The sequence below is a fragment of the Delphinus delphis genome, chromosome 5, assembly GCF_949987515.2.
Source record: "Delphinus delphis chromosome 5, mDelDel1.2, whole genome shotgun sequence".
Taxonomy (NCBI): domain Eukaryota; kingdom Metazoa; phylum Chordata; class Mammalia; order Artiodactyla; family Delphinidae; genus Delphinus; species Delphinus delphis.
Window position 1 is genome coordinate 53940405 of NC_082687.1, and position 21668 is coordinate 53962072.

The window sequence follows — 21668 nt, forward strand, 5'->3', positions numbered from 1 at the left end:
CTTTCTGAGCTCCTATAACACATTATATGGGTTTTTAAATCACTTTCTTCTTGTATAATAATATATAAATATTTAAAATAGCCATGGCCTAAGGCAAACAGATGCCAAAAAGTAACGCTGAGAAACACAGTCCTAACCTCAGCATGCCTTGGAGAGTTTTTCTCCAAAGGGGCTTAGCAGCAATTACAATCTTATGCTAAAACAATAAATACATAGAGCACAGAGATAGTATTTCCCCTGCCCATGTGATCAGTTTTCCCTTCTATGGTTTAAAAAAACAAAATGCAATGAATCAAATTTTTTCCTTGGCTTCAAAAGCATTCTGATGTTTGGAGTATTCAGCAGCCAACCCACTGTCCACTGCTCCAACCTGACAAGATTTATAAATAGTTCTCTTTCATCCCATTCTTCACTTGGTACAGGTTGTGAAGTGCCTCCATATAAAAGGGAGTTTCAGAGGGGCTCAGATTTGGACAGGGGGTTAGAACATTCCTCTTGGGCTGTGTAGTCTATGGAGTTTGTGGTAATTAAGTGTAGTAATAATAACAATGTTTTAAAATACAATCATGAAAAGATATATACTCATTATGTTTTATAAATAACATACCTTCTCTTTTAATATCAGGGATTTTTTTCTATCTTCTGATCTTTCTAAATCCATAATCCACAAATCACTAAAAAAAAAAATAAGAAATCAAGCAAATGCACAAGCAAAAATTATTTGATATGTAAAATTAACTCTGAAAACCTCAGTTTCACTATATATAGGTCAAAGGAGACAGAAAGGTATTAGAAAAGGGAAAAGAAAAACTCTCTGTAAACGTATAACTAATACCTGCTGATGTTCACATTGAGTGGTATGGTTTCCAAAATACGTCAGCACGATACCTCTTGTAATTTAGGCCTGTTTCCACCCATTCCATGAAAAAGGGGATAGGATGATATAATAACCATTAAATAAGAAAACTGTATAAGGGAATTAAAAGAAATTCAACCACTCTTTAACTTATTTTTTAAAAGACAGGGATAGGATGATATAATATCCATTAAATAAGAAAACTGTATAAGGGAATTAAAAGAAATTCAACCACTCTTTAACTTATTTTTTAAAAGAAATAGGTAAAATATTATTATATTCACATGAGGTAGGTAGTGCCACACAAAAGATGAAATGTCATTTCCACACATTCCAGGCCTTGTGGAACTGTGGTTAAGTAAACTACTAATTAAACTAATGGTAGGTCTTTCCTTTCCTTATTTTTCTCTTCTCATACTTTTAGTGTTGTAGTGTGTAGTAGTTATTTTTCCACATTCTAGGTTATTTTCCAATTCTGTCTCCATTGGTCCTATTTCTGTCACTATTGAACTCCTTCCTTCTGCTCTTTCATTCATATCGTCTTTTTACTAAACTCATACCTTTAATTAGCCAATCAATGCCCCAACTCTACAGTTGAATTGGGCTGGACTCAAATTTGTAATGTGCTAAAATGCTCAAAGTTAACTTTAAAGGTGTGTATACTGATACCAAGAATTTAAAGTTCACTAGATGACACAGGAATATAGATAAGTCACAACAAAACCATTCTTCTCCACCATCTCTTTATTATACGTATTCTTATTCCCAAACTGATAACAATTCTTACATATGGATTTAAAGGCAAAAATATACAAGATACAATCTAAGGGCTTTGTTAGATATGTGTTTATTGAACATATGTCAGTTTGGCTTTTACACATTCAAGAAACTGTTCTACTTAGATACACTCTTAGGCATTTTTTAATACATTAACTAAAGGGCTATTCAAAATCTTGATGCAGGTGTTTTTAAACTGTGGACCATGTGCAAAACTGTATTACAATGCAACTGCTTTACTTTTATTCCTATTTGTATTATTTTATGCATTTAAAAACATTATCCTGAGAAGGGTTTTTGGCCATACCAGACTGCCAAAGGAGCCAATGTCACAAAAAAGGTTAGGAATTCTCAACTGATTCTGTATATTCATAAAGAAGTTTATTACAATAAAAGTGTATCAGAATGTATTCACCTGATACATTTTTATATATATATATATTCATAATAATGTTAATATTGAAACTGTACTGGATTGATTCAATTTGATCACTCACCATTTTCAACCTTAAAAACTCTCTTAAGGCTCAACATGTAATGAAAAACTTGGCAGGAATAAATATATTATATAAATGTTGTGGTCTGTAAATTATAATGTGGATATGGATTTATACCAAAATTAATAGTGCAAAAGGTAAATGTGGCTTTTAAGTTAAAGATACATCACTCAACATAGAGTATTTCATATTTGGTATTATAGTCATTTACTCTATTTTCAGTCATAATAAAAGATGAGGATTCCTTGTAAAAAAGGATATGTTCTGCAGAGTTAATCCAATATATCAGATAATTAAGATTCTATCTTGGATATCTCCTCTTCTATTTGGCATATAAAACTGGTTAAAAACTGAATTTCCTCTTGCTAAATTCAATTTAGTAATACATGACATGAACAAACAAAAATGAATTAAAAGATTGTGCAAATTCAATTTCAGCCTACAAAACAGAGATATCATGTCTTAAAACAAACAAACCAAAAATGTTGGAGTACTACAAACATAATCTTCCCAGCAGCATAAATCAGTGTAAATGAGTTAGAAAAAAATTTTAAGTGCCCTATCTCAGAACTTACTTGGTAGTCACAAAGAGATAATATTTATGAGCAGCTAAAATACATTTGAATTTCATCTATTTTACCTTTAGCTTAGTTTCAAATGTCAAACCAATTCTTGTTGTCTAATTACTATAAATTGTGTCCATAGGAGACTAAATAGAATAAGATTCAATTTAATTTCTAAGATTAATTGATTTAAATCTTCAATTTAATTCTTTTGGTTATTAAGTATAAAAATTAGGTATAAAACAGTAAGTCTAATTTTTTAAATTATATAATATACAAAGTGCATGCATAGGAAAAATAGAATATGTGCAAAAAGTATTGATATAGTTACCTCTGAATGATTTTTTAAATATCTTGTGAATACCTGTATCCCAAATTTCCAGAATGAACATATATTGCTTTTCTAATGAGGAAAAGGTACAATAAATATTATATGTGTGTTTGTATGACTTTTGTGCTGTTTCTGTTAGAGTGCTTTCTGCTGTAAGCAATAGAAATGTCAGACTAGACGTGGCATGTTTTCATTTCACGTTACAGGAAGTCCAGAAGAAAGCATGCAGAGTTGGTTAGTTCAGAGCTTTGAGTCATTTTCTCTGCTTCCTCTAGGCTTTAGTGATCAGAAACTACTTGTCACCAACTAGAAGTCTCAAAGGCACAAAGAAAGGGTGGCTTCTCACTATACATCTCTCTTTCCCAGAACCCTCAGCACTTCCTCTTAGATTGGCTAGAACTGGAGCACATGACCACCTCTAAACTATCACTAGCAAAGGAGAAAGGGATTACCCTAAACACCTTAAGGGTATGTTTTATCTTATGGAGAGCAGCACTCAATTTCCCTGAACATTTAGTCACCTGATAACTTTAAAAAAATATTTAGTTCTTTTTTTCCTCTCTCTTTTTCTTTTTTTGTGAGAGCAAGAGGGGAATGTTTTGGGGATCAGAAGACAGAAGTACCTGCTACAATCACCAATTACCTTCTCAAAATAAAATCAGGACTATGTATATCACAAAATTTAACAGCACACAATTTAAACACAAAGAATAAAGGCTAAATATAGTCTTGGTACATTGTAATTACACAATAAATGTAGCCCTAAGGGAAAAGAACTTTATTATTTTTCACAATCTAAATCCGAACATTTAAACTCCTGTGGTTGGAATCTTCATCTGATGCATAGAGGGTAACTTCCACCCAATTATTGACTTTCTTTTATAACTAGTCCACTGGATAAGAAATTTGCATAAGTTTTAAAAATTCTAACTATGACTTGAGATCAAGTGAATAATTGTCAAATTAATAATTTAAAAATGTGATTAAGACTAAAAAACTAAAAACTAAAAAAAAAAAAAAAGAATGTGGTAACCTGAAGTGGATTTCCCATGAAGCTAATGAAACTTAATTTCAAAGCTCCTCATTTAGCCACCTCATGAGTCCTGGAAAAGAAGTCTTCCCATGGGTACATGTTTTTATAAAATTCATAAAAATAAGATATTATAATTGCAATAATTAAGACTATCTCTTTTCACTTTTACTTCCCCTCTGTCACACTCATGCCTCAGATGAGGTGGTGTTGGAATGGTCATGGATAGCTTTGGGATCCAGCCAAGGGGAACTTGAATTAGGTATATATTTACATTGAATCTAGAGGGATATTTTGTGGTTCTTGGTCACTTTCATGTGTAGTTAAGTCACTGCTAACCATCACAGTAAGCATCTAGGCATAGTACTAGATAAAATATTGTTACCCCCATACAGACTTACCTGGCATAGTGACAGGAAAGTGTAGGTCCATACATATCATGATATGTAGAGGTCATATCATGATATGGAGGTGTCTAGAGTATGGCACCAGAACTATTTGAGTAGTGGAGGAAAAGTAGGGTATAAAACGTACAGAAACCGGTCTACAGAAATTATTTCACTCTTTAGCATGTCCACCCTAAAGTGATTCCCAATAAATCACACCCCTGTGATTTATTCCCAATAAATCACACCCCTGTATAAGGTACTCTTGCTTCCAACCATGCTTTACCTATGGAAAAGGTAATGGGATATCATTTCTTTGATTAAGCTATAAGGTAAAGGTGATAGGATGTTCCTCCCATGACTCTTGTTACATTATATATGATTATCTTAGCTGACTGAGCCCGAAATTCTCCTGCTGCCCTTGAAGAAGCAAACAGCCACGCTGTGAACTACTTTTGCAGAGAGTATGTGGCAGGGAATTGTGGGCAGCCTCTAGGACCTGAGGGTAGCCTCTGGTGGACAGCCAATGAGAAGTTGGGACCCTCAGTCATACAGATGCAAGGAAACGAATTCTGCCAACAACCTGATAGCCTGCAAGTGGATTTGTCCTTAGTCAAGCCTACAGAGAAGAGCACAGTCTGGCCAACATCTTGATTACAGCCTGCTGACACCCGAAACAGAAGACCCAGTCTCAAGCCTGGGCTCCACACCCACAGAAACTGTGAGATAAATGTGTGTTGTTTCAAATCACTATGCTTGTGGTAATTTATTATGCAACAATGGAAAACTAATATACTTAGCATGTAAAATTGTAAGAAAAAGATTGGGTCCTCATCAAATCCTAGTTAAAATAGAAATTCTCTCCTTTCAGAAATATACTCAACAGTGCAGCATATACAATTATAAATGCCTACATTATTTTTTCTTTTTGACTGGAAATGTAAAATTTATCAGAATTCCTGTGTTTGTAGGGTACAAAACTGTAGCAGTACTAAAGCCAGTGAGTACATCTGTTTCATGCATCTCAATGTATGCGATTAAATGTTAGGATGTCATTACTTACAAAGAATTTTGAAATTGAAAGAAAAAATTTTAAACTATCACTATATAAAACATTATATTATAAAACATTGTTATACTAAGACATAATTAGGGAGTATGAAGCCAAAATAATTTATGGGAAAAAGTACTTTAGAGTTATGTCAAGCAGTTAATGCTTAAAATTATTACTTTTTTTAAAAATTTTTTTAGATTTTGTGATGTTTGTAAAACCTTCAGGCCCCAGAAAACATGAATCCTTCTGATAGGAACTAAGCCTCTGCATTATTTCTAAGACCACTTCCCACTTTCCAAACTTATACACTAGTTCTGGTAAAAGGATTCAAATTTTATTTTCTTGCCAAATTCACTATCCCAGTGATCTCTTCAGAAAGCTAGACTTGCTAGAATGGGGTCCTGCCTTATTCCTACCATTCTAATGCCTCCTCTCCATTAGAATGGGACTGAAGTCTGCTCCTAAACCAACTTTAACTAAGGAGAACATGCTATTTTTATTTCACGCATCTCTGCTGCAAACTATATACTGGTCTGTGTACCAAAATCTCTAATGCTCCCTACTTTTACAGATTTTTAATTACTATGCTCCACACACCTAATAGGATGTATCTTGCTGCACTCTCATCCACTGCTTTCTCTATTACTAGTTGATCTCTGCAACTAGTAATTATCTATCACTAAACATGCTGAATGTGTTCTACTTTCTAGGATGCACTTACCATATTCACTGATAGCTGGTTCCTCTACAACAATTGCTTGCCCCAATAGATGTAGTTCCCAGGAATACCTTCATAAGGTCTCCAAGTCCATTGCAGATAACAATCCCGTGACAATCTATTTGACAAAATGCAACCACTATCAGAACAGCACTGTCAAATTCAATAGAAAACAGATCCCAAAGAAATAGAAATGCAGAAGCTGACAAAGATTTATCAGAGGAGCGCTCTCTCAACTTCCCACTGTTAAACATTCCTAAACTATATCCTGTTCTCTGTGTTCTCCTATTACAATGGAAGACTTGTCCCTGCTCCTCTTAAAAGCCAATTCCTCTCCTTGTGTTGTGGATACCATTCTCTCTCACCTTTCAAGGACATCACTTCTTCGGATATCCCCTTGTCCTCCTATACCATCAATCTCCCCCTTTCTACTAAATCATTCCCACTGCTGTATGAAAATGCTTTTTATCTTGCATCTTAAAAAAAATCCTCCTCAGCCATATACTCAATTTCAGCTTCACCTCCCACAATTCATTTCTCTACTGTCCCTCCCAGAAAACTTCTCAAGAGTTGTCCACACCTGATAACTCCTCTTCCTTACTTCCCTTTTAATCTTCAACACCTGTCACCTTGTAGTCTGTCCTTACTACTCCAGTGAAACTCTAGTAAAGGTCACCAAAGATCACCCTACTATGAAAACTAATGGTGATTTCTCTGTTCTTGACTTACTGTAATTTTCATCAACAGTCAAACAATTGTTCATTCTCTCTGTAAGGAGCTCAGGTGAAGGAGGACTGGGCCATATCTTGGAGAATACTGGAGTGGCAGGAGTTGAAAGAGAAAGCTTAATTTGGGAGAGAGCACAAGACAAAGAGGTGGGTTGGGAAATTGTCAAGCACCAGGGAGCTACATGGAAGCTTAATTGATGTCTGAAGGCCATCCCTCTGTCTTCAAGTGAGTAAATAAGATTGCCGTCACAGAGAAGCCCCATTGTTGTTTTTCTTATCACTATCTGGTGAATGGCCTTCCATTTTCAGATATCAGCACAATATCCCTTAGCCATTCATGAAAACAGTAATCATCCTAAAACAAGGCTGAGCCCCCATCTGAATAACTATTCTGGGTAGAAATCCAATTTTCATCAGTCTAGTATATTTTTAATTCCACTGAAAAGAGGGGGTGGTAATTCCTTAACAAATTAAGAACAAAGCCCAGCATCAATACTTGAGTTGAACCAGACAGTGATGAATTCCTATACCAATTTGCTTCCCACTTGAGACATTCCTCTTAGCTCTGTGAAACCATCCCCTCCCAGTTTTTCTCCTATCTCACTAGGAGTTCTTTCTCAGTTTCATTTTTTCCTCTTTCTATTCTACCTAATGTTTATATGGGCTCAGATCTAGGGATTCTTGGTTTATCTGTCTACCCTCTCCCCCTTGGGGATATCACCCAGTACTCTGTGTGTGTGTGTGTGTGTGTATACACATATACAAACACATGCACATGTACACACACATATTTATATATATATTATGAAATTTATATATTTAGCTCAGACTTCTTTAAGCTACAAGTTCATAGATCCAAATTTATACTTGATTCCTCTTCATGTACATCTTAAACTCAATATATCTTTATTATGTTATAATGAACTCTTTATTTCTTCCCTAAATCACTTTCTCATTTATTCTTTCCATCTCAATGCTGGCACCAAAATATGCCTAACTTGTTCAAGCCAAAATCCAGGATTTATTCTTAATTTATCTCTCCTTAGTATCTTATACCTAATCCATCAATAAGTTCAGTCTTCAAAACATTTTCCAAATCTATTTCTCTATTTCTATTGTCATTGACCTAGTCTAATCCAGCATCACCTCTCTCAACCTGATTAGAGCCACAAACTTCTCACCAAATTCCTCTTGCTCTGCTATAATCCATTCTCCACAATGCAGCCAGAATGCTCGTTTTAAATATAATTAAAATGTCACTAGTCTGCTTACTCTCTAATGACTCCACATCCCACTTAAAACAAAATCCAAATTTCTTATCTTGGTGTTCTTGAGCAACTTTGAATGATCAATTCTGACTTCAGGCTGAGAGGCTGTGGGACATTGCCAATGTTAACTTTTTTCCTTCTTCAGTAAAAGGATGGAATTAGTATAATATCATCATTGTCCCTAAAGAGTGACACAGCAAGACCCACACTGTGGTTCAAGGAAATATATGTGTGTGTGTATAATATATTTTTTATATATTTATAATTTTGTATATATATTTACATGTATATGCTAAGAAAAATGAAATATGTAAAACTCTGTAAAATTCTTTGAGATATTTCAGAGTGCAGATGTAATACAAGTTTGCTGCCTTAATGTTTCTATTCAGTAATGGAGAAAAATACTACCTTCATCAATTAGGATGCTTTAAGCTAGAAGAATGAGAAACCCAATTAAAAATGGCTTAAACAAAAATAAACTATTTCACATATCAAGCATTCCAGAGCTTAGCTGACTCAGAGTTCCGGGAAATTTAGGATTTTGGCATATGCACTATATGAGTTTTCTGATCTCAGGCTTGTCCATTTTGGCCAGGAAAAACCTGAAACGGCTGCAGGAGGCATCTCCTCACAGAGTAAGTCCAAAGACACAAAAGGGAATATTTCCATGATGTGTCTATTCTTATCAATAGGGAGAATCTTCTTCAGAAACCCATCCATAGGACTACCTCTCACTTATTATCCTGAACCGCCTAACATGTCAATGCCTAAACCAGTCAACTCTAAGGAGATTGGGATTTTGACTATTTTAGTCCAATCATAACTCAGTATCTAGGGTTAGGGAGAAATCTAGCCTCCCATGAAGCTCATGGCAGCCTTATGTCTGAATAAAATTGATATTCTGTTAACAAGAAAGAAGATAGATCTCTTACCAAGAAAGAAGGAGTGTGATGTCTGTCAACCTGTCTTTCAGCAATTTAAATGACTAAAAAGAAGCTGTGATTAGATGTCATCAATGACCATAATTTATGTTCAGTAGAAGTATTAAAAGTGATGGGAGCATCTCCCATTTTGAAGCAATCACCAGATCTATCCACGAAACTTGGTGGTAGGCAAATCTATTTCTTGCCTATTCCTTTCATCCAGAATTGCCCAACATTTGGAACTAAACATGAAATCTCACCAGCAGAGGGCTGAGGATTCATGCAGGTAATTTGCTGTTGTTGCCATTGTTACTTAATATTATCTTAATTGATAATAAAGAATCTTTAGAGTATGTTTATTCTAAACTTGTCATTTTACTAATTATTAAAACAGATATCTCTCTTCCTACCTTATTGGAGATGATAACCTGGACTCAGTATCTATTCCCTCACCTTTGCTTCCTGTTTCTACCACCCTGCATTATAGCATCCCTAATCACATTGGTGAGGTTAGTGTCCAGAATAGAAACAGCTGCTGGGAACTCTATTTCCTGGAATATAAAATCCAGCGTCCCACTCAAAGCCCAGTGATAAGAGGATTGTGAGAGATGACTCTTTCAATACCTTCTTCAGTGAGAATAGTGTTATCTAGTATGTCCCCACAAGAATGTTTATAGACCTACAACGAATTGTAAGTGATGAAGGTCTCTCTAGAATGCCGTCACTGGCAAAGATGTTGCAAATAGCTGTGCCTCTAGGCACTACACCATTGAAAAGGAAATCAGTGACCTAGTGTTGAACAGGATTCAGAAACTAGCTGACCTGAGTGTAGGTTCAGGCTTTCTTGGATTTCTGCTGGTTGATTGTAAAGTCAGTTTCTATTTCTCATTCCTGCTGATAGTTGATTATAGGAACAGTTCTCCATTTACCCAGCTTCCTAGTTTTTCTTAGCTGTATCTGAAGTCTTCAACTTCATCTACTCTGGAGTATTACGATTGTGATTTTATATGAGATAATGGGGCTGCCTATATTTGAGTAGAAACCTTAATTACAAGCACTCAGTATACAATAACCTTAACCATATTATCAACAATATTGTATTCTCCATCACTGCTTCCCTCAGATTTTATGATGCCTTGCACATTTATGTGACAGAATTCCGTACTAACTTTTTCTCTATCTCCATACCTACCTCCCTCTGTCCACATATATCCCAGTTATCTTTGCTAGAAAAGCCAATCACAAACATTTTCTGTACCCAAAATTACTAATTCTTTTTCTGTTACCTTGCAATGGTAAATATAAGGCATGTCTAAAGGCAGGATCCAGAGTATAACATGACATCAGAGCCAAGAGGAATGGAACCGCAAATAAACTAAGCAACAGAAACAAAAGACTAACACAAAGATCCGTGCAGTCCAGAACGCAGTAAGGAAAGCCGTACTGAAAGGAGGTTTAGAGGTAGCCCAAAGAATGAGTTAGAGGAAGCAAGTTAGAGCAGCGCAAAATTTGGTCCTAGGTCTAGCAGCGCACAGATCACCAGGGAACTTGTCAGAAATGCAAATTCTCAGCCCCTACCCAAGCATACTGAAGCATAAATGCTAGTGGGGGTCCAACAAGCTGCTTTAATAGGCAGGCCAGGAGATTCTGGTGTGTGCTGAAGTTTGATGCCTCCAGGCTAGAGGTGCTGGCTGCCAAACCAAAGATGAGAAAACAAGCTGAAGATGAGAAGGGAGATGATCTGAACGTCGTTTCAGTCAAGAAAAAAGATGTGAAATTGGATAGTATAGTTTGAGTCTATGGTGAACAGTGACTGTGGCTGAATTCATCTTTGGAGTAGGGCTCTGAGCATCCTCTTTCATAAAGGGGTTGAGGTGCCTTTATCATCCAATTAGGGCACATCCAGATGCATTTACAGCATATTGCCTAGAAAGACACAAAAACATGAAGTCCCACTTAGGGATTTTCAGGTTTGTCATCTGTTTTCTACCAATATTTGAAGAAGGTTAAACTTAGGAGCATGATTTATTATATTTTATCTCTAGTCACTGTTGCATAATCAGTTAAATCAAACAATAAAGTGCCTTGAAAAATATATTTCAATCGTTAATCTAAAATGACTTGTCTTTTTATTGCTCTATGGGCAATTTTTAAAAAATATTTCAGGAAAATGGGATATGCATATATCCTAATTCATAGACCACTTATGATGATAATTATTCACATTTTGAAAAGGTTTATTTCCTTCGCAAAGGAATTCCCTCTAGGTTCTTCTAAATAGTCTGTAATAATCAGCTTCAAGCCAGTTCAAATGTTATCGCAACATCTTTGGACACAGAAGCCTGCTTCAAAACTCAGGAGGTTGGCTGCTTTCCAACCATGTTCATGAAGGCCTGACCTCAGGACGTAGTACTTCCTATTCTTTATGACAGTCACGGAACAGGTATTCCAATTGTTGGGATCTGGGTATAATATACTAGAGAAATACTCAACGAGGGATGAAGCTAGTCATGGCTCTGTACCTGTAATGATGTGAATTTATCCAAGACATTTAAACTCTTTACCTCTTTGACTCGTCCTCTATAAAGCAATAGGGTTGTATACTGAGGTGACTGCTAAATATCCTTTCTGTGCTAATAGTGAATAACTTAGGAGAATGAAGTGAAAAATGCATGTAAATAGCCTGTGTAATTATAAAACACAATATAGATGTTGTTTATTATCTTTATAATTTATGATGTGAACTATTTAATTTGCAGAAATCCAATTTGTACATAAAATTTCAGGAAGATATTCATTACAATGTACACTTACATGATGATCAAGACAGGGCAATTCTAAATGTATTGTGGTATCCTGGATTGGATCCATACAGAAAAAAGAACATTAGTGAAAAACTGGTGAAATCCAGATAAAATATGTAGCTAGTTAATAGTATTGAACCAGTATTAATTTCTTAGTTTTGACAAATGGACCACGGTTATGTAAGATGTTATCGTTAGAGGAAGCTGAGTGAAGTATATACAGAAATTGTTTTACCTTTGCAAATTTTCTGTAAATCTAAAATTACCCAAAATAAAGATTTTAAAATAAAATTATTGTACCATGCCTTGAGAATGTAACTATGCATTCATACATACATACACACATATAAACACATGCAGCACAGAGACAACAGAAATGAAGGAAATCACAGAAATCAAGCCACCATATTTTTCAGCACTACACCAAAGCAACAAAAAAGGAGCTCTCTGACGTTAGAAAAGTTTTCCTGAAACCTGTGAGAAAGTAAAAATGAGCTTGGACTAAGAAAGTAAAAATCTGCTTTGCCATTCATCAGGTATAGATAATAAACACAGATAAAGCCAGCTGTAAAGTTAACAGAAAATAGTATTTCTCCCAAGAACATGCTGTAGTGTCACCAAAAAAACCCACTATGAGTAACTGCTGCTTTGTTTACTCACAGAGAACTCTTTTCTCTAAAATCATAGATTGTCAAAAAACTTGCTCTTTGAAATCTTTCATTAAGATTGAAATATCCCATTCTTGGCTAGATGATCTGAGTTATGTGATAGAGAAACAGCCTCTACTTCCAGAACTTCAGAAAAGGGGTTTATGGACACATTCCTCACCTACTTCGACTCTGTAGCTACCAAAAAAACAGGGTCCATGTTACAGTCCAGACCTAAGGTAGGCCCCCTTACATACATCCTTCCTTTCTTTTGAGTCTATCAAAATACTACTTCGTTTTATTTCTCCTAAATTCTACACTTCCCCAAATTCCTATAATAAACCTACCTTTTCCTTTGATGAGGCATCCCATGGTGGGCTCCATGGAATGTGGCCTCCCTCCTTGCAATGAGCCAGAAACCTGACATTCTTGGAATACAGTTTTGTTTCAGATGGATGTAGTCTTATTGGACTAGGAAGCCTGCCTCATACTAAAAGTTAAAGAACAGTAATTTCACATAAAACTGGGCTGCCCAAAAATATCAAGTTCAAATACTATACAAAATTATTATCATAAAAGGGAGAATAGGGCTTCCCTGGTGGCGCAGTGGTTGAGAGTCCGCCTGCCGATGCAGGGGACACGGGCTCGTGCCCCGGTCTGGGAAGATCCCACATGCCGCGGAGCGGCTGGGCCCGTGAGCCATGGCCGCTGAGCCTGCGCGTCTGGAGCCTGTGCTCCACAACGGGAGGGGCCACAACAGTGAGAGGCTCGCGTACGGCAAAAAAAAAAAAAAAAGAGAGAGAGAGAATAAGGAGTATAACATCATCATTACAGATAATGAAAGCATGCCCCAAAGATGTGTCACAAACTAGATCAAAACCTAAAGTTACTATTTTTAAACTAGCTAAATGACATTAAGAAAATGATACAAGGTATGAAAGAACAACATGATTCAGAATTAGAAAAACACAATTCTATGCAGGGAATCCTTTCACACTGTATACATATATCAGATCATCACATTGCACACTTTAAATATCTTACAATTTTATTTGTCAATTATATCTTGAAAAAGCTGGGAAGAAAATAGAAAAACTCAAAAGTTAAGGTGACAGAACTCAGGAGAATTAGTAATAAAGAATTAATTACACACAACAGGTTATGATTTTCCGTAAAGAACCTGAACCAATCCTTAGGTCAATGTTTTTCTCATCATTTTCGTTGTCTGATGCTCATTCTCTAGTAATTCTCCAGGAAGGGCTCATGAAAATGATAGTCTCATCAAATACTGATATCATATCAAGTGTTGATAGTAGTTTATACCCTTTGCACGTGAGAGTTAGTTTTGCTGGATATAAAATCCTTAGTGCATTCTTTGTCCCTTGAGTACCCAAAATATGTTGTTCCACTTTCTTCTGACAAAAGTTTCACTGTGAAAAGTCTAGTGATATTCCAATTTTCTTCCCCATTTTGCAAATGTAAGAATACATTTAAATCTGGGTATCTGTTATATTGTTTGTTTGAAATAATTCACACTATACTTCACCAAATCATGACATCAGTTTTAAGAACACCATTATTTTCTGTACTGATAAAAAAGAAAAAAAATACATTGCAATTTCAAGGAAGTTAAAATGTGGAAAAATGTGGGTCTTAGATAATATTCAGTATATTCATTTTCTATTGCTGTATAACAACTTACTGTAAACATAGTGGCTTAAAACAACACAAATTTATTAGCTCACAGTTCTAAGGTCATAATTGTGGGCCCATCACAGCTGGGTTCTCTGCCCAGGGCCTCACAAAGTTGAAATCAAGGTACCAGCAGACCTGTTGTGATCTGGAACTTGGGGTTTTCTTCCAAGGTCATGTAGGTGTTGACCAAATTTAGTTCCTTGCAGCTGTAGGCCAAGGTCCCCTTCTTCTTATTGGCTGGAAGCTGGAGGCCACTGTAAGCCCCTAGAGGCCATTCCCATTCCTTTCTATGTGCCCCCTTCCCTTTTCGAAGCCAGCAATGGAGATTTTCCCTCCCATCAAATTCCTCCTCACACTCTGAATCTCCTTCTCCAGGAAAAGACCAGTCTCTTTTAAAGGTAGAGGGGCAATTTACAAATAAACAAACATACACCAGAAGGTGACAAATCTCAAAAAAGAAAAATTTTAAAGTGTACACTTGATTTTCCCTCAGTCTAGAATGCTCTTCTGCTAGATATTCACAGGACTCACATCACTTAGGTTTTTAGCTCAAATGTCACTTCTTCAAAGAGGCCACCTTTGACTACTATGTCTAAAATTGTCTCTGTCCTCCTCCCCAAGTCTCTTTTCTTCACCTTATAAAGTTTTCTTCATAGTATTTACTTTCTAATGTTATTTTTCATTTATTTTCCATTTTTTTGCCTTCCCACAATGAGACTGATGAAATCAGGGATCACTGTATCGCTATCACCTAATCATCGTCTAGTCATTAGGCCCTAATGTTTAACAGGCATTCAATAAATATTTAAGAAGGAAAGAAACAGGGAAAAGAAATTAGGAGAGAAACTGGTGTTATTTGCGGAGCGAACTTTTCAAAGATATTTATATCTATTAATTCTAGAATAAAGAGAGAAGACGGGATTAGTCCAGTCCTAGAGCAGAACCTTGAAAGAATGGGACACAGACCAAGTTCATTTTCATGATTATGTAGAAAAGGTACACAACTTGATTGAGAGATCTGAATGATGGCATAGGTGAGCAATATGAAGTTTCCAGGTATTTGGAGATGTGCAAGTTGAAAAGAGAATAGAGGCACAAAGGATAATGCCCTTTTGCCTGGACCCTCTCTCCACACCAGAATGGGAAGAAATTCTAAGCAAAAATATCATACATTACAGATGATATAAATACATAGTGTCAAAGTATTTGTCAGTTTTTAAAATCCTACAGACATTTCTCCAAACATACACTTATTTAGAATGAAAGATAAACCGTAATATTATTGAGTCACACTAATTCTTGTTGTTTTCCAAGAAAAGTGAAAGGGGAGTCAATGGAAAGGGAATTAGATGAGAGGTCCTTACACATATGTTCAGGTACTTAATCTGGCAAGTCACACCAACCGTAAATTTCTGTCCCTCACAAATTGAAGGGGGCAACCTGGATGACATATGCCATTCATAGCTCATAAAATCACGATTCTATCAAATTTGTGACAGTGCTTGACACGTAGTAGACGTCCAAAATTATTTGTTAAACGTGTAACGTCTTAAAATGGAATCCCAGAATGGAAATCCGGAGCTACTTATTACTAGCCTTTGGGGTTTTTAAAAGTATAAAATGAAAGGGTTTCTTCTTCCTGCTATAAAACTCTTAAGGATTTTGCTACGCAATCCTATCACTTCGCTGGCCACTGGAATCCTCTGTGTTTGGTAGGTGACTCGTACCTTCAGTGTTTTGGTTCGGTTTACATCTGCCAGACGCCAGCCGCAACATTCCATTCCCTGCAATCACCTGCAGCAAAGCCCACTCCACGACCACACCCAAACCGGAAGCCAGGACGCCTCTGGGCTTGACGGGAAGGCGCCGCCGGGCTGCGCGCTCCCCCAGACCCGCCCCCTCCGGTGACGTCACCGCCCGCCCCTTGACCTCACGGTCCTGCCCCCTTCCCTGCCTCCCAATATCCAGCAGCGGCTGCGTCTCAGGAGGCGATGGAGGGCTCTCAGCCGGTGGCCGCACGTCATGGGGAAGAGGCGTCCTGCTCCTCCTGGGGGGCCGGCAGGTGAGAGGACGTGTGTGGGCGCGAAGAAGCAAGGCGTGGCGGGCAGGACCCAGAGCCCAGCTTTCTGCTTCTCCCCCTAAGGCGGGCAGGGAGTGCGCGAGAGGCCGCGGGGCTGGCCAGAGCCGGCCCTGGGCGGCTAGGGGAGCGCGCGGTGTGGGTGTGGCGGCGTGGGCTCCGGCCTCTGCGACTGCCGGCTTCGTTGAGGAAAAAGCCCACTTATCGCCCCTTTCAGCGCTTTCTCAGTTCCGGTTGGGGTTTGCCATTCCTCCTTCCTCCCAGTCACCGGACGTGGAGGGGAGGGAGGGGCTTCGGCGGGGAGTTCTGGTCCGAGTCGCTCGGTGTGAGCTTCCCAGACCTGGTGCCGGACACCTTCCCTCCTTTCGATAAAGTGAAAGCTAAGCTCTGCTGTGCGCTGTCCTCCGCTGAGATCCTCTGAAAACTATTACCAGAGGGAACTTGGTAATAATGAATCAGTGGTAGTCAGGACACTCTGAGGCCTCTGTTGACTGCACTTTAAAAAGAAAGAAAGAAAAAGAAATCCAGAAAAAAAACACGAGTTACCCATTCTTATTTCCCAGTTGGTGTTGAGGTTCACGTCTTTTCCATTCTGGCAAAAATAGAGGGGAAATGTGCGTGTAGTTCCTGTTTCAATCATTTCGTAATTAATAAAGCGGATAGTTACATTCTGCCCACTACCAGAATACAATATGCCAAAGATAAAAGTGGTGCAGATTTGATTTTGAGCTAATGTGAGTGTTCACAAACCTGTAGCATTTTCACCAGCTTCAGACTGAAGGGATGCTTTTTGGTACCATGGTATTGCCTGCCATTGCCAGCATTGCCGAATTTACTTGGGAGATATTATGTAATACAAACAAAACCTTCCCTTATTTAAAGCATTTTTGATCGCCATGTAGACCTTATCATAAGAATGATTTTTGAAATATTCCAGTAAGGCAGAACTTTATGAAAAGTAGGTGCCAGTTGTATTGTTAAGTGACAGAACTGGTTAGAATGTAATGCTCTACTCATGTTTACTTAAGAGCTTTACCCACTAGACTATTGCCCTCCATGCAAGGAAGATAGCTAGTGAAAGTATACCAGGGATAAGAAAGCTGTAATAAAAATTTTTGTTACAGTGCCAGGGTATATTGTGTATTTGTGTGTTTTTATTAGCTAGAAGCTGATATCACTTGATCATCTAATCAATATTTGATAACAGAAATAGTCACATTTTGATATTATATTTTCAAATACTTTGGCTTGTATAGCAACACCAGGCCTAGAAAATAAGTTTCCAAAACTGGATTTTGTGCTATCACGTTGTTTTTAGAATCCTGTGATTGATAATTAGAGCTTCCCAAAACCTAGAATGGATCACACTTTTGCCAAGATGATATTGATCTTAGCTGTCACCGTGGCTCAGGCCCAAATGTCCCAGCTGGTTCCCTCTGGCCAGGAACTATTTCTGTTTCCCAGTGTTTACCTATTATCATTTTTCTTTCTGTGCTGTGCTGTGAAAAAATTGGAATGAACTGCGGTAAATGATACATCACTTTGTGTCTTGTTACACTAGTATGTTTAACCTTTTTTTAATTTTTAAAATTCATTTAACTTTTTTTTTTTTTAGTGCTTTCTTCATGCCTACTGTGAGAGGCAATAGGCAGTATAATGTGGTTGTCAGGAGCTAGACTGATTAGATTCAGGGCTCTGCCATTTACCTGCTCTGTGACCATGGGCATATTATTTAAGTTAATCTCTGTCAGTGTCAGGTTTTTTCCTCTGTTCAATGGAGACAGTAATAGTGTCTATCTCATAAAATTGTTGAAAGGGTTAACTGAGTTAGTACATCTAAAAGCACTTAAAGCAGTGTGTGACGCATGTTTGCTCTTGTTATTAAATGTCAGGTACTGTTTTAGGGATTTGGAATACAGTAGTGAATTCCTAATGGATCATATATTCTATAGGGGAAGGCAGATGATAGTTAATGATAATGAAAAAAATACATAATTAATGATTTGAAGAAAATACAGCAGGTTAACAAGTTAGGGAGCCACTTCGTTGATTGTGTTACTAAACCAAACTTGGTCTGCTTCCCCAATGCACACCAAAGCCAATCTCCTGGCACCAGGTAATGGTGAAGAAAAGTACGGTTTATTGCAGGGCCAAGCAAAGAGAATGGGCAGCTCATGCTCAGAAGACAGAAACTCCCCATTGGCTTTCAGGGAAGGGTTTTTAAAGACAGTCTGAGGGAGAGGGTTGTGGGGTGTGTGATCCGTGCTCAGTTCTCTGATTGCTTGATGGTGAGGTAACAGGGTAATGTTTTTGGAACCTCAATCATCAACCTTCTGGTTCCAGCTGATCAGCAGTTCAGCACACAGTTAACTTCGTCCACCTGGTGGGAGTTCTAGCATCTGCAAGACAACGAAAGGTCCTTGACTTTGTTTTATGGCTAAACTGTTATTACTTTGACTGCTTTCCTTTGTTTCTACATTTTCTCATCTCTCTGATTAAATTTGCTCTTTGGAACTCGGGGAAAGCCTAGGAGGCTAAAACTTTTGTACAAACAAGCGGGGAGGGGAAATCTGTCCCAGGGAAGGCCCCACAGGGTCCTGCTCAGTTTCAATGGGGTGATCCCGGATGGTCTGTGATGTTTGTGAAGCAATATTTTAATAGAGGCTTAAATGGTAAGAGTCAGTTTTTCAGAGATCTGAAGGAAGAACATTTGAAGCAAAGGGAATAGCAAGTATAAAAACACTGAAGTGATAGCAAGCCTGGCTTTTTGAGAACCATCAAGTAGGCCAGTGTAGTTGAAGATAGTGAGCAAGAGGGAGAGGTGTGGGCGTTGAGGTAGGACAGGTAACTGGGAGACATACATAAAGGCCCTATTATGTATGCTAAGGTGTTTGAATTTTGTTCTAAGGGTAAAGAAAACTTACTGAAGGATAATTCTAAGTTAGGGAGTAATGTCTGACTACATTCTAAACGTTTTAGGCTGTTAGATGGAAAATTAATTAAAGGGAAGGGCAATAGAAATAGAATAGTTTAGGAGGCCTTTGAAGTAGTTCAGATGAGATATGATGATGGTTTGGCCTGAGATTGTATTGACTGAAATGGTGAGAAGTGATCAGATGTGAGATCCCTTTTGAAGGTAGAACTAACAGCACTCACAGATAGAGAAAATAAGGGAACAAGTAAAGATCCTTAGATTTTTGGCCAGAGCATGTGAGTAAATGGTGGCATCATTTGCTTGGTGGTCCCAAGTGAGTTGGGAAAGACTGGGGAAGAATAGATTAAGCAAGGGAAATTGAATTCTATTTGAGGCTTGTTATGTTTTTTGTGTGTTTTTTTTTTTGTGGTACGTGGGCCTCTCACTGTTGTGGCCTCTCCCATTGCGGAGCACAGGCTCCAGACGCGCAGGCTCCGCGGCCATGGCTCAAGGGCCCAGCTGCTCTGCGGCATGTGGGATCTTCTCGAACCGGGACACGAACCCGTGTCCCCTGCATTAGCAGGTGGACTCTCAACCACTGCGCCACCAGGGAAGCCCGAGGCTTGTTATGTTTGTGATACCAGTTAGACATCAGAATAGAGATATTGTTCTGGCAGATGCATAAAATCTGGAGGGCAGAGGAAAGGTCAAACATGTAGAAATAAGCTTAGATATCATTATATGGTAAATTCCGAGTGTGTATATTATAGAAGGTTTATGGGGCACTAAAATAAAATTGCTAAAATATAGATCCATCAGAATATATGTAACATTGATAAACAACACGTGAGAATAAAGCAACCATGGGCTCTAATTTTATAATACAGGGTAGGCAGTCAGTGAATTTAATCTTGATCTATTTTTAAAATCTAAATAAAGTGGTAAATAATAAAATATATATCTGGTTTGTAAAACCTGTTTTAGTAACTAGTGAATCCGATCCCATGTATAATTGAGTATGAGTATTACAGAATATGAGTATTGAATAGCCATACTGGCCCTTATAAGTTATGTTTTCTTTTTTCAGTGTGAATACAAATTTGCCCAATATGCCAACAGAATCTGTGGAGATTGATGATGCATTATACAGGTAAGAACATTATGGAAACTGAAACATTTTCCCCATTCATTGTTCTCCAGTAACGGAGTAGTTTTATTCAAAGACACCACTAGGCCTATGCAGAATTTTGTAATATATATTCTAAGAGTTCCACTCAAGTTAAAAATTCGGGTTTCTTTTTTTGGTTTTGTTTTTGTTTTTTTTTTACTGTAGGCTGAAAGCTTGAATAATATTTAAATCTTGGTTGCGTTAGGTTTAGGTGATATGACTAAAAATGATTTTGCTATCCACTACAAAATATACCTCTTGTTTCTGGACAGGAGTACATATTTATGTTCTTGATAGTGCAGGAGTCTCATGAAAGACAATTCATTTCACTTTAGTTAGTTATACAGTAGCATCTAGAGACCATGTTAACTTCAGTGTGATCTCATTAACAACATTGCATGTTTGCACTGTATAGACAGTGGAGAAGTATTTTGTGATTGAAGAGCTGTGATTTGAATGGAATTTAGTGGGACTTTTTTTACCATATTTTTTCATGAAATAAAAATACTTTTTTCAAAATTAAAGAAAAATTAAAAACACATAAATTGCTGTCATTTCTAGTCATTTCTAGTTTCTAGTCATTTCTAGTTTCTAGTCATTTCTAGTCATTTGTCATTTCTACTTTGAGATGTTTGCATGAAAGATAGCATACTCTCAGTTTAAAAGTTTTTAGATTTCCTCTATAAGTAACCATGAAAAAATAAATTTTATGTAGGTAGAATTTGGAACAATAGGCTCATCATGTATTTTGGATTTCTTTCTATATTTTTTTATGTGGGATGCAGAGTCAATTTTGAGCAGTTTAGGAGGAGCTGATACATACCACCTGGTATGTTGATTTCAAGTCACATTTTGCGCTATACCTTGGAAGAAGAGTTAAAGACTAACTTGATTTTGCTTACGTGAAAACTGTTTCACCATGTGGTCTCCTGACTATGATTATACTTCCGAAGCCATCTTAAATTTGGACTCTTCATCTGTAATTACGATGTTCTTAATGTCCTTCTGATCATATTCTTGGGAAAACAAATGGCAGCTCCTTGAGATAGCATTGGCTAATTTTTTTCATTATTTGTTACAGTCCTTGTGAAACATTTTTATATCCCTCCAATCCTATAATGACTGATTAATGAACATAATTTTCAGTAAACCAGAGATTAAATTTTCCGTTTGCAAAGCTAGGTAAGTAGGCTTACAGTTCACTTGTAGTCAGTTTGCTGGACTGAAAGTAA

At 37.3% G+C, this 21668-nt stretch overlaps 1 protein-coding gene and 1 long non-coding RNA gene across 5 annotated transcripts in view; one reads left to right on the forward strand and one right to left on the reverse strand.

Annotated features, from left to right (window-relative positions):
* LOC132425430 (uncharacterized) overlaps nucleotides 1-16119 on the reverse strand; it is an 89770-nt gene extending 73651 nt beyond the window's left edge. For both annotated transcript variants that reach the window (XR_009519438.1, XR_009519437.1), the window contains exons 1-3: nucleotides 16005-16119; nucleotides 6216-6330; nucleotides 608-674 (exon numbers count right to left, since the gene is read on the reverse strand). This is a non-coding gene — a long non-coding RNA (uncharacterized lncRNA). The remainder of the gene's footprint in view (nucleotides 1-607; nucleotides 675-6215; nucleotides 6331-16004) is intronic.
* Nucleotides 16120-16233: 114 nt separating this feature from the next.
* The window catches only part of UBA6 (ubiquitin like modifier activating enzyme 6), an 80328-nt gene continuing 74893 nt past the window's right edge, over nucleotides 16234-21668 (forward strand). Inside the window, exons 1-2 of one of the 3 annotated variants that reach the window (XM_060012446.1) lie at nucleotides 16234-16339; nucleotides 20356-20418. In XM_060012446.1, coding sequence (XP_059868429.1) covers nucleotides 20403-20418 — 16 coding nt within the window. In that variant the 5' untranslated portion in view covers nucleotides 16234-16339; nucleotides 20356-20402. The remainder of the gene's footprint in view (nucleotides 16340-20355; nucleotides 20419-21668) is intronic. The other 2 variants (XM_060012445.1, XM_060012447.1) reach the window with 2 other exon arrangements.